At 45.1% G+C, this 17,773-nt stretch overlaps 1 protein-coding gene across 2 annotated transcripts in view; it reads left to right on the plus strand.

Moving 5' to 3' along the window:
* Positions 1–485: 485 nt before the first annotated feature.
* LOC115214279 (AN1-type zinc finger protein 2A) overlaps positions 486–17,773 on the plus strand; it is a 64,725-nt gene continuing 47,437 nt past the window's right edge. The window contains exon 1 of one of the 2 annotated variants that reach the window (XM_036504666.1): positions 486–1,375. In XM_036504666.1, the coding sequence (XP_036360559.1) occupies positions 1,321–1,375 (55 nt within the window). In that variant the 5' untranslated portion in view covers positions 486–1,320. The remainder of the gene's footprint in view (positions 1,376–17,773) is intronic. The other variant, XM_029783424.2, reaches the window with a different exon arrangement.

Here is a 17,773-nt window from a genome sequence, read left to right on the forward strand (position 1 = left end):
TATGTTAAAAGGTGTCAGTATATTTACGTCTCCCCTATCTCAGCAGTTCGTCAAAAAGGAGTCGAAAGAATAAATACCAGGCTTAAAAATAAGTGCCGGTGTCGATTTTTTCGACAAAATACTTCAAGGTGGTGCCCCAGCTTGGTCGCAGTCCAAAAACTGAAACAAGTAAAAATAAACGGTAAAAGCTATATATATATATATATGTGACAGAAAGAAAGAAATCTAAATAATGACCAGGTGTTGCGTAAGCTGTTCTGTTCGAAGGAAGGACCAAGAGATCACGAGAAAATTCGAGAAACAAGACAGACACGTAACCGCAAAAAAAAATTTGCCATCTCATTGACAACTCAATAACAATGACAACACAGTTTGAGTGAGGCCGGAAGTGGATCTATGTCTGTACTTGTATGTGTATGTATGTGTGCGTGCGTGTGTGTAAATGTCACAGTAAACGGAAGTGACGTTTTTACAATTGTGGTGATAAAGGTGACAGCGGCGGGGAAGAAGCCAGCATGTAGAGGTCGGCGACGACGACGGTGGTGGAAGTGCAGTTAGAAGCAAGCAGCAGCAGGATTGAGCGATAGAGGCGGTGGTGTTAGTAGTGGCGGCGGAAGAAGCAGCAGTAGTAGTAGTAGTAGCACTGGCGGTGGTGGTTAGCAGGGTATTATAAAACCCGAAGCTGGTTTACCCATCCCGAAGTTAGATAGTTAACATTTTCAATCGGGTGCACCGCTTACTTGGAGGACGAGGAAAAAGAACAACACCAGAAGTTTCGCATTTATATTTTATTATATATTATTATTAACTAATTAATTGGGGGTTTAAAAAAGTGGGGAAAACACCCTCATTTAATGTAGATAGATTTGTATATTTTTTCTGTTCTGATTTTTCTTTTTCTCCTCTCTCTGTCGCTCTTTCTTTTTCTGTTTATTCTTCTGGGAGTGATTTCTGTGGTGGTTTGTGATTAAGGAATTTTAACTGAAAGAACTTAAAAAAAAAAAAGTCTCTCAGAAGTAGCAATAATAGACGAGAGATACTCTCTCTGTGAGAGACCAGCTTACTCTATAGTTTTAATATTCTGTGTAAAACTAAACACACAGCATTACACATACTGACACACTAAAAACACGGATCACAGCTCTATTTACTACAACACACACATAGACACACACACACGCACATACACTTATATACACATAAACATCTGACCAACATACGACGGTAATAATAACTAATAATAATCATAAACAGCAGCAGAAACGTAGAGACAGAGAAAAAAAGACTCTTAAAGAAAGAAGAAAAAAAAAACAAGAAAGGATGGAATTTCCTCATCTGGGTGCTAATTGTGGTGAATCTACCTGTAAAATGCTGGGTAATTATACAGATTTATATTTTTCTCTTTGCAACATTTCATTTCACTCTCTCAGTCACACTAACCATTATTACCGCACCTGTCTTCTCGTGACAAAATGTTTGTCTTCTCCACAGCTTGTCTTATATGTATGTGAGTGTGTGTGTGTATATATATATATATATATATATATATATATTATATATAAATATAAATATATACAATATATACATAAACTAGGTGTTTCTATCTAAATATATGTTCGTTTGCCTAATTGCTTTTCTTATAGTTTTATCATCTATCTATGTATCTATCTGACTATAATTGTCTGTCTGCGCTGTTTGTCAGTTTGTCCAGCTGTCTGCCTTTCTCAGTAGATGTCTCTTTTCGTCTTTTACTGTCCATCTACCATATCTAGCTATCTGTGTGTGAGTGTACATATATATATATATATATATATATATATATAAATCTGTTTTCTGTCCGTCAAGATATCTGACTTTCTATCTATATGTGTATGTCTGTCAGACTATCTATCAGGGTGTCTACGTATCTACCAGTCTGTCTCTAAATTTAGCTATCCATCTGTCTGCATGTTTATATATCTATCATACTGCTTATGTGTGCGTATGTCATATTTGTCGGTTTCTGTTCAACTAACCATTAGTTTATTTGTCCATCTATCTGTCATATCTAGTTACCTCCGCGTATATCTACACATCTATCTTTTTACCTATCCTTCTAGCTATTCTCTATATGTCTGTCTATCTTTCATCGAGTCCATTTAGTTGTCTGTCAAACTGCCAAGCTTTTTACCACCTACGAATTAAGTGTCTTTGACCATCTTTCTGCGGCACATCTAAGCTATCACTCTTCATGTCAATTTAGCTGTCTTTCTATAACAGACCACTTAGCTGTCTATCTACATGTTCATCTAGGCCTCTACCTGTATCTCTAGATTTCCACACAGCTGGCTATTTCTAGATTCCTTTAAAGCTGTCTTTCTCTCTCTCTCTCTTCTCTCTCTCTCTCCTCTCTCTCTCTCCTCTCTCTCTCTCTCTCTCTCTCTATATATATATATATATATATATATATATATATATATATATATATATATATATACCAATAGCTGTCTTTCTCTTCAACAGTTCATATAACTATCTTGCTACATGTCCATACAGCTGGTCATTTCTATACCTGTCCATCTCTCTCTCCCACTCTTCTCTCTCTTTCTTATATATATATATATGTATATTGTCTCTTTCCCTACATGCCCACCTCACTATTTGCCTCTCATACCTGCATCTCTTCCTGTCTCTCTGTTTCTCCACCTGTCCATCAGACACTCTGTCGCTCTACCTGTTCATAACACTGTCTGCCACTCTACCTGTCCATCAGAGAGTCTGCTTTTCTTCCTGCCCATCAGACAGTCTGCCTCTCTACCTGACCATCAGACAGTCTGCCTCTCTACATGACCATCAGACATTCTGCTTTTCTTCTGCCCATCAGACAGTCTGCCTCTCCACCTGACCATCAGACAGTCTGCCTCTCTACCTGACCATCAGACAGTCTGCCTCTCTACCTGACCATCAGACAGTCTGCCTCTCTACCTGACCATCAGACAGTCTGCCTCTCTACCTGACCATCAGACAGTCTGCCTCTTTACCTGTCTATGAGAGAGTTTGCCTCTCTACCTGACCATGAGACAGTCTGCCTCTCCACCTGACCATCAGACAGTCTGCCTCTCCACCTGACCATCAGACAGTCTGCCTCTCCACCTGACCATCAGGCAGTCTGCCTCTCTACCTGTCCATCAGACAGTCTGCCTCTCTACCTGTCCATCAGACAGACTGCCTCTCTACCTGTCCATCAGACAGTCTGCCTCTCTACCTGTCCATCAGACAGTCTGCCTCTCTACCTGTCCATCAGACAGTCTGCCTCTCTACCTGTCCATCAGACAGTCTGCCTCTCTACCTGTCCATCAGACAGTCTGCCTCTCTACCTGTCCATCAGACAGTCTGCCTCTCTACCTGCCCATCAGACAGTCTGCCTCTCTACCTGACCATCAGACAGTCTGCCTCTCTAACTGACCATCAGACATTCTGCTTTTCTTCCTGCCCATCAGACAGTCTGCCTCTCTACCTGACCATCAGATAGTCTGCCTCTCTACCTGACCATCAGAAAGTCTGCCTCTTTACCTGTCTATGAGAGAGTTTGCCTCTCTACCTGACCATCAGACAGTCTGCCTCTCCACCTGACCATCAGGCAGTCTGCCTCTCCACCTGACCATCAGACAGTCTGCCTCTCCACCTGACCATCAGACAGTCTGCCTCTCCACCTGTCCATCAGACAGTCTGCCTCTCTACCTGTCCATCAGACAGTCTGCCTCTCTACCTGTCCATCAGACAGTCTGCCTCTCTACCTGTCCATCAGACAGTCTGCCTCTCTACCTGTCCATCAGACAGTCTGCCTCTCTACCTGTCTATGAGAGAGTCTGCCTCTCTACCTGTCTATGAGAGAGTCTGCCTCTCCACCTGACCATCAGACAGTCTGCCTCTCTACCTGTCCATCACACAGTCTGCCTCTCTACATGTCCATCATACAGTCTGCCTCTCTACATGTCCATCATACAGTCTGCCTCTCTACATGTCCATCAGACAGTCTGCTCCTCTACTTGTCCATCAGACAGTCTGCCTCTTGTCCATCAGAGAGTCTGCCCCTCTAGTTGTCCATCAGACGGTCTGCCTCTCTACTTGTCCATCAGACAGTCTGTCTCACTCTTCCTGTCCATCACACAGTCTATCTCTCTCCCTGTCCATAGTCTGCCTCTCTACTTGTCCATTACACAGCCTGTCCCACTACCTGTCCATTACACAGCCTGTCCCACTACCTGTCCATTACACAGTCTGTCCCACTACCTGTCCATTACACAGTCTGTCCCACTACCTGTCCATTAAACGGCCTGTCTCACTACCTGTCCGCTACACAGCCTTTCTCTCTACCTGTCCGTTACACAGCCTGTCTCTCAACCTGTCCATCACACAGTCTTTCTCTCTCCCTGTCCACAGTCTGCCCTACCTGTCCGTCGCACAGCCTGTGTCCCTAGCTGTCCATCGCGCAGCCTGTGTCCCTACCCGTCCGTCGCGCAGCCTGTGTCCCTACCCGTCCGTCGCGCAGCCTGTGTCCCTACCCGTCCGTCGCGCAGCCTGTGTCCCTACCCGTCCGTCGCACAGCCTGTGTCCCTACCCGTCCGTCGTGCAGCCTGTGTCCCTACCCGTCCGTCGCGCAGCCTGTGTCCCTACCCGTCCGTCGCGCAGCCTGTGTCCCTACCCTCCGTCACGCAGCCTGTGTCCCTACCCGTCCGTCGCGCAGCCTGTGTCCCTACCCGTCCGTCGCGCAGCCTGTGTCCCTACCCGTCCGACGCATCTGCCTGTGTCCCTACCCGTCCGACGCATCTGCCCGATAAACAGCCTGTCTTTTTACCCGTGCATTAAATAGCCTGTCTCTCTACCCAGCTGTTAAATAGCCTGTCTCTCTACCCGTCCGTTAAACAGCCTGTCTCTCTACCCGTCCGTTAAACAGCCTGTCTCTCTACCTGTCCGTTAAACAGCCTGTCTCTCTACCTGTCCGTTAAACAGCCTGTCTCTCTACCTGTCCGTTAAACAGCCTGTCTCTCTACCTGTCCGTTAAACAGCCTGTCTCTCTACCTGTCCGTTAAACAGCCTGTCTCTCTACCTGTCCGTTAAACAGCCTGTCTCTCTACCTGTCTGTTAAACAGCCTGTCTCTCTACCTGCCCGTTAAACAGCCTGTCTCTCCATCTGTCTTTTTAACTCACTACCTGTCCATTATGCAGAATCTCTTAATACCTGTCCATAACACATCTTGTCTCCCTACCTGTCTGTTACACAGCCTGTCTCCCTACCTCTCCATTACACTGCCTGTCTCCCTACCTCTCCATTACACAGTTTGTCTCCCTACCTGTCCGTTACACGGCCTGTCTCTCTACCTGTCCGTTACATATGCCCATCTCCATACCTGTCCATTACACAGTCTGTCTCCTTGCCTGATGGTTACACAGTCTATCTCTCTACCAGAAGTGTTATGCTACATCTCCCTCTACCTGAAGTGTTACGCAGCCTGTCCCTCTACCTGAAGTGTTACGCAGCCTGTCCCTCTACCTGAAGTGTTACGCAGCCTGTCCCTCTACCTGAAGTGTCCATGCAGCTGGTTATTTCTATACCTGTCCATCTCTCTCCCTCGTTCCTTTCTATCTCTTATATTTATATTGTCTCTTTCCCTACATGCCCACCTCACCAATTACCTCTCTTACTTGCATCACTTCCTGTCTATCTCTGTTTCTCCACCTGTCCATCAAACACTCTGCCGCTCTACCAGGCCATCACACTGTCTGCCTCTCTACCTGTTCCTCAGACAGTCTGCCTCTCCACCTGACCATCAGTCTGCCTCCACTTGACTATCAGACAGTCTGCCTCTCCACCTGACCATCAGACAGTCTGCCTCTCCACCTGACCATCAGACAGTCTGCCTCTCCACCTGACCATCAGACAGTCTGCCTCTCCACCTGACCATCAGACAGTCTGCCTCTCCACCTGACCATCATACAGTCTGCCTCTCCACTTGTCCACCAGACAGTCTGCCTCTCTACTTGTCCATCAGACAGTCTGCCTCTCTACTTGTCCATCAGACAGTCTGCCTCTCTACTTGTCCATCAGACAGTCTGCTCCTCTACTTGTCCATCAGACAGTCTGCCTCTCTACTTGTCCATCAGACAGTCTGCCTCTCTACTTGTCCATCAGACAGTCTGCCTCTCTACTTGTCCACCAGACAGTCTGCCTCTCTACTTGTCCACCAGACAGTCTGCCTCTCTACTTGTCCACCAGACAGTCTGCCTCTCTACTCGTCCATCAGACAGTCTGCCTCTCCACCTGTCCGTTAAACAGCCTGTCTGTCTACCTGTCCGTTAAACAGCCTATCTCTCTACCTGTCCGTTAAACAGCCTGTCTCTCTACCTGTCCGTTAAACAGCCTGTCTCTCTACCTGTCCGTTAAACAGCCTGTCTCTCTACCTGTCCGTTAAACAGCCTGTCTCTCTACCTGTCCGTTAAACAGCCTGTCTCTCTACCTGTCCGTTAAACAGCCTGTCTCTCTACCTGTCCGTTAAACAGCCTGTCTCTCTACCTGTCCGTTACCAGCCTGTCTCTCTACCTGTCCGTTAAACAGCCTGTTTCTCTACCTGTCCGTTAAACAGCCTGTCTCTCTACCTGTCCGTTAAACAGCCTGTCTCTCTACCCGTCCGTTAAACAGCCTGTTTCTACCTGTCCTCTACCTGAAGTGTTACACAGTTCGTCTCTCTACCTGAAGTGTCTGTGTACATGTCCATTACACAACCTGTCTCACTACTTGTCCGTTACACAGAATCTCTCCCTACCTGTCCGTTACACGGCCTGTCTCCCTTCCTGTCCGTTACACGGCTTGTCTTCCGACCTGAAGTGTTACACAGCCTGTCCCTTTACCTGAAGTGTTACACAGCCTGTCCCTCTACCTGAAGTGTTACACAGCCTGTCCCTCTACCTTAAGTGTTACACAGCCTGTCCCTCTACCTGAAGTGTTACACAGCCTGTCCCTCTACCTGAAGTGTTACACAGCCTGTCCCTCTACCTGAAGTGTTACACAGCCTGTCCCTCTACCTGAAGTGTTACACAGCCTGTCCCTCTACCTGAAGTGTTTCACAGCCTGTCCCTCTACCTGAAGTGTTTCACAGCCTGTCCCTCTACCTGAAGTGTTTCACAGCCTGTCCCTCTACCTGAAGTGTTTCACAGCCTGTCCCTCTACCTGAAGGTTTCACAGCCTGTCCCTCTACTGAAGTGTTTCACAGCCTGTCCCTCTACCTGAAGTGTTTCACAGCCTGTCCTCTACCTGAAGTGTTTCACAGCCTGTCCCTCTACCTGAAGTGTTTCACAGCCTGTCCCTCTACCTGAAGTCGTTCACAGCCTGTCCCTCTACCTGAAGTGTTTCACAGCCTGTCCCTCTACCTGAAGTGTTTCACAGCCTGTCCCTCTACCTGAAGTGTTTCACAGCCTGTCCCTCTACCTGAAGTGTTTCACAGCCTGTCCCTCTACCTGAAGTGTTTCACAGCCTGTCCCTCTACCTGAAGTGTTTCACAGCCTGTACCTCTACCTGAAGTGTTTCACAGCCTGTCCCTCTACCTGAAGTGTTTCACAGCCTGTCCCTCTACCTGAAGTGTTTCACAGCCTGTCCCTCTACCTGAAGTGTTCACAGCCTGTCCCTCTACCTGAAGTGTTTCACAGCCTGTCCCTCTACCTGAAGTGTTTCACAGCCTGTCCCTCTACCTGAAGTGTTTCACAGCCTGTCCCTCTACCTGAAGTGTTTCACAGCCTGTCCCTCTACCTGAAGTGTTTCACAGCCTGTCCCTCTACCTGAAGTGTTTCACAGCCTGTCCCTCTACTGAAGTGTTTCACAGCCTGTCCCTCTACCTGAAGTGTTTCACAGCCTGTCCCTCTACCTGAAGTGTTTCACAGCCTGTCCCTCTACCTGAAGTGTTTCACAGCCTGTCCCTCTACCTGAAGTGTTTCACAGCCCGTCTTTCTACCTACTGGTTACACAGCCTGTCTGTCTGCCTGATGGTTACATAGCCTGTCTCTCTACCTGTCACTCTCTGCCTGTCCTTTTGACACTGTCTCTCTCTGCCTGTCCATCCGACAGTCTGTTACTCTCTACCTGTCCATCACACAGTCTGTCTCTTTTTCCTCGTCCATCAGACACTCTGTCAATCTCTGCCTGTCCATCCGACAGTCTGTTACTCTCTACCTGTCCATCACACAGTCTGTCTCTTTTTCCTCATCCAGCAGACACTCTGTCTCTCTCTCTGCTTGTTCATCAGACTGTCTGTCTGTCTCTCTCTCTCGCTGCCTGTTCATCAGACTGTCTGCATCTCTACCTGTCCATCTCACAGTCTGTCACACTCTATCTGTCCATCACCCAGTCTCTCTCTCTCTCTCTACCTTTGCATCACATAGTCTGTCTCTCTCTCCCTGTCCGTGTAACAGTCTGTCTCTCTCTCCCTGTCCGTGTAACAGTCTGTCTCTCTCTCCCTGTCCGTGTAACAGTCTGTCTCTCTCTCCTGTCCGTGTAACAGTCTGTCTCTCTCTCCCTATCCGTGTACAGTCTGTCTCTCTCTCTCTCTCTGTCCGTGTAACAGTCTGTCTCTCTCTCCCTGTCCGTGTAACAGTCTGTCTCTCTCTCCCTGTCCGTGTAACAGTCTGTCTCTCTCTCCCTGTCCGTGTAACAGTCTGTCTCTCTCTCCCTGTCCGTGTAACAGTCTGTCCCTCTACCATGCCGTCTCGCAGTCTGTCTCTCTACCTGTCTGTCTAGCAGTCTGTCTCTCTACCTGTCTGTCTAGCAGTCTGTCTCTCTACCTGTCTGTCTAGCAGTCTGTCTCTCTACCTGTCCGTCTAGCAGTCTGTCTCTCTACCTGTCCGTCTAGCAGTCTGTCTCTCTACCTGTCCGTCTAGCAGTCTGTCTCCCTACCTGTCCGTCTAGCAGTCCGTCTCCCTACCTGTCCGTCTAGCAGTCCGTCTCTCTACCTGTCCGTCTAGCAGTCCGTCTCTCTACCTGTCCGTCTAGCAGTTCGTCTCTCTCCCTGTTCGTCTAGCAGTCCGTCTCTCTCCCTGTTCGTCTAGCAGTCCGTCTCTCTCCCTGTTCGTCTAGCAGTCCGTCTCTCTCCTGTTCGTCTAGCAGTCCGTCTCTCTCCCTGTTCGTCTAGCAGTCCGTCTCTCTCCCTGTTCGTCTAGCAGTCCGTCTCTCCCTGTTCGTCTAGCAGTCCGTCTCTCTCCCTGTTCGTCTAGCAGTCCGTCTCTCTCCCTGTTCGTCTAGCAGTCCGTCTCTCTCCCTGTTCGTCTAGCAGTCCGTCTCTCTCCCTGTTCGTCTAGCAGTCCGTCTCTCTCCCTGTTCGTCTAGCAGTCCGTCTCTCTCCCTGTTCGTCTAGCAGTCCGTCTCTCTCCCTGTTCGTCTAGCAGTCCGTCTCTCCCTGTTCGTCTAGCAGTCCGTCTCTCTCCCTGTTCGTCTAGCAGTCCGTCTCTCTCCCTGTTCGTCTAGCAGTCCGTCTCTCTCCCTGTTCGTCTAGCAGTCCGTCTCTCTCCTGTTCGTCTAGCAGTCCGTCTCTCTCCCTGTTCGTCTAGCAGTCCGTCTCTCTCCCTGTCCGTCTAGCAGTCCGTCTCTCTCTCTCTGTTCGTCTAGCAGTCCGTCTCTCTCTCTGTTCGTCTAGCAGTCCGTCTCTCTACCTGTCCTTCTAGCAGTCCGTCTCTCTACCTGTCCGTCTAGCAGTCTGTCTCTCTACCTGTCCGTCTAGCAGTCTGTCTCTCTACCTGTCTATCTAACAGTCTGTCTCTTCTCTACCTGTCCGTCTAGCAGTCTGTCTCTCTACCTGTCCGTCCAGCAGTCTGTCTCTCTACCTGTCCGTCCAGCAGTCTGTCTCTCTACCTGTCCGTCCAGCAGTCTGTCTCTCTACCTGTCCGTCCAGCAGTCTGTCTCTCTACCTGTCCGTCCAGCAGTCTGGTTTCTCCCTGTCCGTCTTTCTATCTGTTTGTCTTTTGCTTTCTGGAAGAGATTGATTCTGGTCAACCTTGGAGCAAGATGGACTCAGCCAGCTCTAAAAGTTGCAGAGAAACTTCAGTCAAGTTTCATAAATCTTTTGGGAGTCAGTTTAATATTTCCTGGCCTTTCAATACCAAACTGTTGCTGTATGGCAACACACACACACACTAATGGTCTCAGGAGAAGGCAGTACAATGGCGCGGCGTTTACTGTATTGGCTAAAACAAAACTAAAATGAAGACTTGTCATCATCATCATCATCATCATCGTTTAACGTCCGCTTTCCGCGCTAGCACGGGTTGGACGGTTTGACCGGGTCTGGGAAGCCAGGGGCCGCTCCAGGCTCCAGTCTGAATCTGGCAGAGTTTCTACGGCTGGATGCCCTTCCTAACGCCAACCACTCCGTGAGTGGATTGGGTGCTTTTTACGTGCCACCTGCACAGGGGCCGGAGGGTCCGGCATCGTCACGATCGGATTCGAGCATTTTAACGTGTCAGCGGCACGGGGGCAACGAGGTCCGGGGTACTTTGGGGATTGGGGTATTTTGGGGATCCAGGGTACTTTGGGGATCCGGGGTACTTAGAATGGGTAGGGGGGTACTTAGAATGGGTAGGGGGGGTACTTAGAATGGGTAGGGGGTATGTGGAATTGCTGCAGAAAGCAGCCCGGGTCTTTGTAGTCACAGCATATCTCCAGAGATCTCGGTCCTTCGCCATTGCCTCAGTGAGGCCCAATGCTCTGAGGTCATGCTTGACCACCTCATCCCATGTCTTCCTGGGTCTACCTCTCCCCCTGATACCTTCAACTGTTTGGGAGTGGCACTTCTTCACACATCTCTCTTTCCATCCGCAGCACATGACCATACCATCGCAAGCGTCGCTCTTGCACACCACATCTGATGCTTCTTATATCCAGCATTTCTCTCAGGATACTTACACTCTGTTTTGCGTGCACACTGACACTACACATCCAGCGGATCATGCTAGCTTCATTTCTTTCAAGTCTACGCATGTCTCTGCAGTCACAGCCCATGTTTCATTACCGTGAAGCATGGCAGTTCGCACACATGCATCATATAATCTACCTTTGCTCTGAGGGAGAGGCTTTGTTGCCAGTAGGGGTAGGAGCTTTCTGAACTTTGCCCAGGCTATTCGTATTCTAGTGGTGATACTCTCTGTGCATCCACCTCCGCTACTAACTTGGTCTCCCAGGTAGCGGAAACTATCAACTACTTCTAGTTTCTCTCCCTGGAGTGTGATGGAATCTGTTTCTGAGTGTCTGTTGTGTCTATTGTCCCTGTGCATCTGCCGCACATGAAAGCTATCTTATCTGTTAATTTCCCTTTAATGTTGCTGCACCTCTTATGTGTCCATAACTTACATTGGGTGCATCTTATGGAGTTTCTACCTGTACCTTCCTACAGGTTGAGCAGGGCCACCTACCCGAGGGGATGTGTGTTGAGTACCTCTTGCTGCTTACTAATACTTTGGTCTTTGCTACATTTATTCTAAGGCCTTTGATTCCAACCCTTGCTTCTACCCGAAATTTCTCTTCTAGTTCCGGTAGTGATTCTGCTATGAGAGCTAGGTCATCGGCATAGAGGAGCTCCCAGGGGCATCCCGTTTTGAATTCCTCTGTTATTGCTTGAAGTACTATGATGAACAAAAGGGACTGAGGCTGAGCCCTGGTGCACACCTACTTCTACTCGGAATTCTTCACTATATTCGTTGCCAATCCTAACCTTGCTAACAGCCTCTCTGTATAGAGCCTGTACAGCCCTTATTAGCCATTCTTCAATCTCCAGTTTCCGCATCGACCACCAGATAAGGGAACGGGGAACCCTGTCAAAGGCTTTCTCCAAGTCTACAAAAGCTATGTAGAGGGTTATCTTTAGCTAGGTACTTCTCCTGCAGTTGTCGGACCAGGAATATAGCATCAGTGGTGCTTCTACCTGGTACAAAACCGAACTGCATTTCATCTAAACAAATTCTCTCCCTAATGAGATTGGTTATGACCTTCTCTGAGACCTTCATCACCTGGTCCAACAGTTTGATACCTCTGTAGTTATTTCTATCTAGAGCATCACCCTTACCTTGTAGCAGTTGACTATGGTACTGCTGCACCAGTCATTGGGTATGGCTCCATTGTGAACTACCTGGTTTACAATGCGGGTGACTATGGCATGGCCCACATAGCCAGCTGTTTTAAGCATCTCAGCAGTGATTCCTGATAGGCCAGGGGCTTTGCCTGACACATACGTGTCTATATGTAAATATACATGTATGTGCTTGCCTATTTATATATTCTTTTGTGTGTATACATGTTCTCTCTTTCTACATGTGTGTGTGTGTGTGTGTATATATATATATATATACACACACACCTATGAATATTACAAGTATGTTTGACCATATTACACTTGTGTTAATAAATAGCTGCTTGTTTCTCAATCTGTGTGTGTATTTGTATTATATATATATATGTCTTTGTGTGAGTGTAGTGATGATGTATAAATTGTGTGTATTTGTTTAATAATCAATCAGCTGAACAAGCTCATTGCCTGAATTGACAATGTTCTTACTATCATCACCAACCGCAACAACTTAGTACATGTATTAATGACAGAACTTGCATGTAGTCACTCAGCTTGCTAGAAGTAGCAACAAAATTTTTAGGGATGTAAACAAACCAACACTAGATGTCAAACAATGGTGGTGGACAAACGCAAAGACATTCATACATGCGTGTACACACACGACAGGCTTCTTTCATTTTCCATCTACCAAATCCACTCACAAGCCTTGGTCAGTTTGAGGCTAGAGCAGAAGCCATTTGCCCAGGGTGTTACACAGTGGGACTGAATCCTGGACCATGTAGTTGAGAAGCAGGCTCCTTACCACACACACAAACACACATATACATGCATATGTATACATATGCATAAACGAGCAAAACGCACCCCCATCCAATGGACGGTGTTGAGTTGTCAAACATTTAAACCAAATTTCGACTGTCCCATAGGCCTCCCCTTTGAGAAACACTGATTTAACCTAAATTTGATACACCAGCAAAAGAAGAAATAAAGATAGACTTTTTTTCTATTCCAAAGGAAAATGATTTCTTACGGCTTTATCAATCGCATTCTCACTTGGAATCGATTTTTGTACTCTTTTCAAGAATTATACATGCTCTGATACCGTCGGTATCTACATATCAAATTTGAGCGCAATTGGATGGAGGATGTCCGAGATCCTAGAAGCCACACGCACACAGACAGAACGGATTTTATATAAGAGATTTGTACATACACACACACACATTTTAATGTCCATTTTTCCAAGTGAGTATTGGTTTGATGAAGACATGACATTATTTTACTGCTAGATGCTTTTCCTAAAGCTAACAATTACCTGTTTTTACAAGTGAGGGTTTTTTTTTCTTCAAAATTGCGAAGATATAAGGCGATTAAAAAAAATTCTTTTGTTTTTTAAAGTTGTTGACATAGTGTTGTCATTTATGCTTGAGGGATTTCATTCAATGACTACACAGATTGTAAGCATTTGCAAACATAAATGCATATACTTCAATTTCATGTTGTGTGTCTCAATCAATAATATCAATGTAATTGAGTGGTCTTCATCCTCCAGTAGGGTGTGGAAATATAAATAACATTTATTGTAGCCTGCTGTTCAGCACAATAGCAGTGGCCAGCAATGTCTACTTTATGTTGAGTAATAATTACAAAGATGGGTAGAATATACCCATAAATCTCCTCTTTATTCTTGTGCTCATGGCATGAGATATTTTGAGCCCTCATGAGAAGCCAGATATATGTATATGTGCCATTAAGGTGATCTTGAAGCCCAGGTTTTAGCTCCATAAACGAAAATGCTCTCTACATATGCTCTGAAGAAGGTAAGCATTGTTGACTTTCAAGCGTGTCATTGCTTGATGTTTCGAAGCATGATATAGGCACTCTAGGCTTGTCCCTTGCATGTAAGGAAGTCTTTCTTATTGTCAGCAACAAAAGACTCAAGAAACCAACCTCCTTGAGCCATGTGATATCATTGAAACAAATTGTCTGGTGGCTCTTATCTTCATTGAGAGCTTCTCCAGTGATTTATATTGTGAGAGAAACCACTGACCAGTGTCAAGATGCATGGTTTCAGCATTTTAAATTGTTGTTTTGTAATATAGAGCTACATATCATCAAACATGACAATCTTTTTCTCAACCACAAAGTTGCAGATGACCTATCGATCCTGACTGGCCAATTGACTGAAACTTAGGTGTATCAAGGATCTTAACCTAGTTTCCATAGCATATGTGACTGAGATTATAACTCTTTCCCCTGAATGGGATGCCAGTCTATCACAGTGTTAACTTTCCAGCTATTGGTGGAACCTATTTGTAGCTGAGTGAAGTGGAGCAATGTGAAATGAAGCGTTTTGTTCAAGACCACACTACCCAGTTCAGGAATTTAAACCATGATCTTGCAGTCATGTGTGCAACACCCTATCTATTTATTAAGCCATGTATCTTCACTTTTACTAAAATGCCTAAAAATATTAAAAAGAAAAAGAAAAAACACCAGGTCCAGATAATATTCTAGTCATTGTGTGAATCTACTCTTCCACAGACACTTGTTAGAATTCTGTAATGAGATCTATAAAGGAAACACATTGACAGCCTTCTTGAAGTCTTCAATTACTTACTTTACCTGCTTCAGAACTTGAGGTCATCTTCATCTGCCTCACAACTACAGAAGAAAATATTCTTCCATCTCTATCCTTAAAAATTTACAACTGTGGGCCCCTTAATGAATTTCCCCTCACATTAACCCCATCCTAAGACAGAACTAAAATGTTTTCTGCAAAGGCAAATCAACACTACCACAATGCATTTGATAGTATCAAGGAAAGAGCCATCTTACATATCCTGTTAAATTATAGTATCTCAGATGAGATTGTCATAGCTATAACCCTCAGGTATGAAAACCCATGAATTTTTATTTCAAAGTACAAGCAATCCAACTAAAAAGTTTCTAACAACAGCAGGAATCTTTCAAGGAAGCACCTTGGCTTTTCTGTTTGTGATTATAGTGGAGTACATCCTAGTAAAGTCATGATCCCATTCACAACAAAAGCTTCACTCTCAAGCAGTAGTGATTGAAGCATCAACAAAATACTTACCTCTCTGACTGTGACTGTGTTGAAGATATTGCCCTCACAGTTCAATGGTGTTACTGAGCTGTGCACAAGACTGGCTGATATCCCTTGAGCTGAAGTATGTCTGTTTCTTTATCCAAAGAAGACTGAATGCATGATTATTAGTGAAGGTGTTCTATATAGAATCAGCTTCTATATAGTTGCATACCAGTTCCACTCTCAAGACATTAGTTGATCCAGGGCATAAAGTAAAAGATACTTGCCCAATATACCATGCAGTGGGTCTGAACCCCAAATCATATGCTTGTGAAACAAACTTCTTAAACATACAGCCATGCTTGTACATGTATGTGTGCTAAATAATTATGCATAACACATGTATTAGGAACATAAGATAAATTGAGACATTGAACAGATATACATATAACCTGTTATTCTCTTTGGACAATGAAAATAATGGTGATTCTCCAGACATGTTTCACAATTCATTGACTCCAAATCAGAAGACACACACACACACACACACACATATATATATATATATATATATATATATATATCCTTCCTCTAACCCACTAGCATACTGTGTCTTCTCTCTGCCTTTTCTACTGGTACTATAATGGTCTTTGCTTCTCAGCTGTCTTTCCTCATGCCACTTCCCTTAGACAACCCTGACTCTCTGCTCTTCCCATTACCCATGTTGTGTCAGTTCACTCTCCTCCTCCATTAGGCCCCACCCTGATCACTACACCTAGTCTTTCTTCCCCAGAACATTTGCTCCACTGGAATCTCTTCCCAGCTCAATCTTTCCTCCAGTTCAAGTGGAACATTAATTACATCAACCTCACTGCTGATGAAGAGCCTGCAAAGGCCTTGGGCACTGTCCCTTCCTTCAAACTCACCTAGCACAGAAAAATGTCTTCATATTTGTATATTAAAACCACAGACTCTAGTATGTTTTGTATGTATGTATGAAGTGTACAAGTGTAGCTGCACTTGGGTTCAGTATGCCTATGCTGCACTTTGAGCAAGTATGTTCTTTTATAGGTCTGGGCTGAATTGATTTGGTATATGGAAACTGAATGAAGCCTGTTATACATATACAAACATATGTATATACGAGCAAAACGCCCCCCGTCCAATGGACGGTGCTGAGTTGTCAAACATTTAAACCAAATTTTCTCAAAACAATTTGTCCGACCATCCCATAGGCCTCCTCTTTGAGAAACACTGATTTAACCTAAATTTGAGACACCAGCAAAAGAAGAAATAAAGATAGACTTTTTTCTATTCCAAAGAAAAACGATTTTATTCACACAAATATGCAACCGAAGAGTTTAAAGTACCAGTGAGTACATCGCAATAGCTGATGTACTTGTGCGTACAAATGCACGTTCCCACGGTTTTATCGATCGCATTCTCACCTGGAATCGTTTTTTGTAATTTTTTCAAGACTTATACACGCCCTGATACCGTCGATATATACATATCAAATTTGAGCGCAATCGGATGGAGGATGTCCGAGATCCTAGAAGACAGACAGAACGGATTTTATATAATAGATGTGTTTCCATGTTCTCTTGCCTTCACTTCATGTAATGGTTGTAAAAGAGCAGCACTCAAACAAGTGATGTTCTTCATTTGCTGCCTTGCATCCACAGAGGACATTTTACCTTGCTTGGAAACAGGTGAGAGTTGGCAATATGAAGGGCGTCCAGCTATTAAAAACTTTTCAAATTCCGTCTGACCTATGTGAGCATAAAAAAGTGGACGTTACGTGATATATAGGGAGCTGACAGTAGGCGTATGCGTACATACACACATACCTTTTATATATATACATGTATATTGGTAGTGAGGTCAAAAGGTGACAGTTAATACAACTTAAGGTCAACATCAGTGGAGGAACGAATTTATTTTGGTGAGGAAGGGTATCTGTGTATGTATACTTTAACTCGCCCATGTACGTGTGTGTGTGTGTGTGTGTGTGTGTAAATATATATGCATACATCACATATATACCTGCACACATACATACGTCTATGCATATGGACGTATATACCTACATGTACGGATAAATACAGGTGTAACACACACTTGTCCAACTGTTTGTCGTTTCATATCCCCTATCTACTGCAATCACTATGTGTCTGCCTGTTTATAAGTGCTATTAGTGAGGTAACCCTCATGAGCTCTGATGCAGCATCTCTTTGACAAAGACGTTCCAGCTTTGCCCATCTCGTATTTCCGGATACCTCAGACAATGTTATTCAATACATACATGCACACATATATATATATATGTGTGTGTGTGTGTGTGTATATAGATATAAACCAGTGTCGGGTGATTTCAGGAAAATTTGATTGTTACTTCTAGCAAATCGAGCGGTCACATATAGATTCTTTCAGTGTGTGTGTCCGCCCGTAGCCTGCCACACACTCACATTTATTATAATTACACGAACCTTCATTTAATTTTCGTAGTGTTCCTTCTTTTTGTCACACATTCTCTCTCCTCCCCACCCTCTCTCTCACACACACAATCTCACACATTCTCTTTGTCTCATACAAAAACTCTCTTCCTCATTCACATATACACACGCACACACACACACAC

Source organism: Octopus sinensis, linkage group LG7 (genome assembly GCF_006345805.1).
Source record: "Octopus sinensis linkage group LG7, ASM634580v1, whole genome shotgun sequence".
Classification (NCBI taxonomy): domain Eukaryota; kingdom Metazoa; phylum Mollusca; class Cephalopoda; order Octopoda; family Octopodidae; genus Octopus; species Octopus sinensis.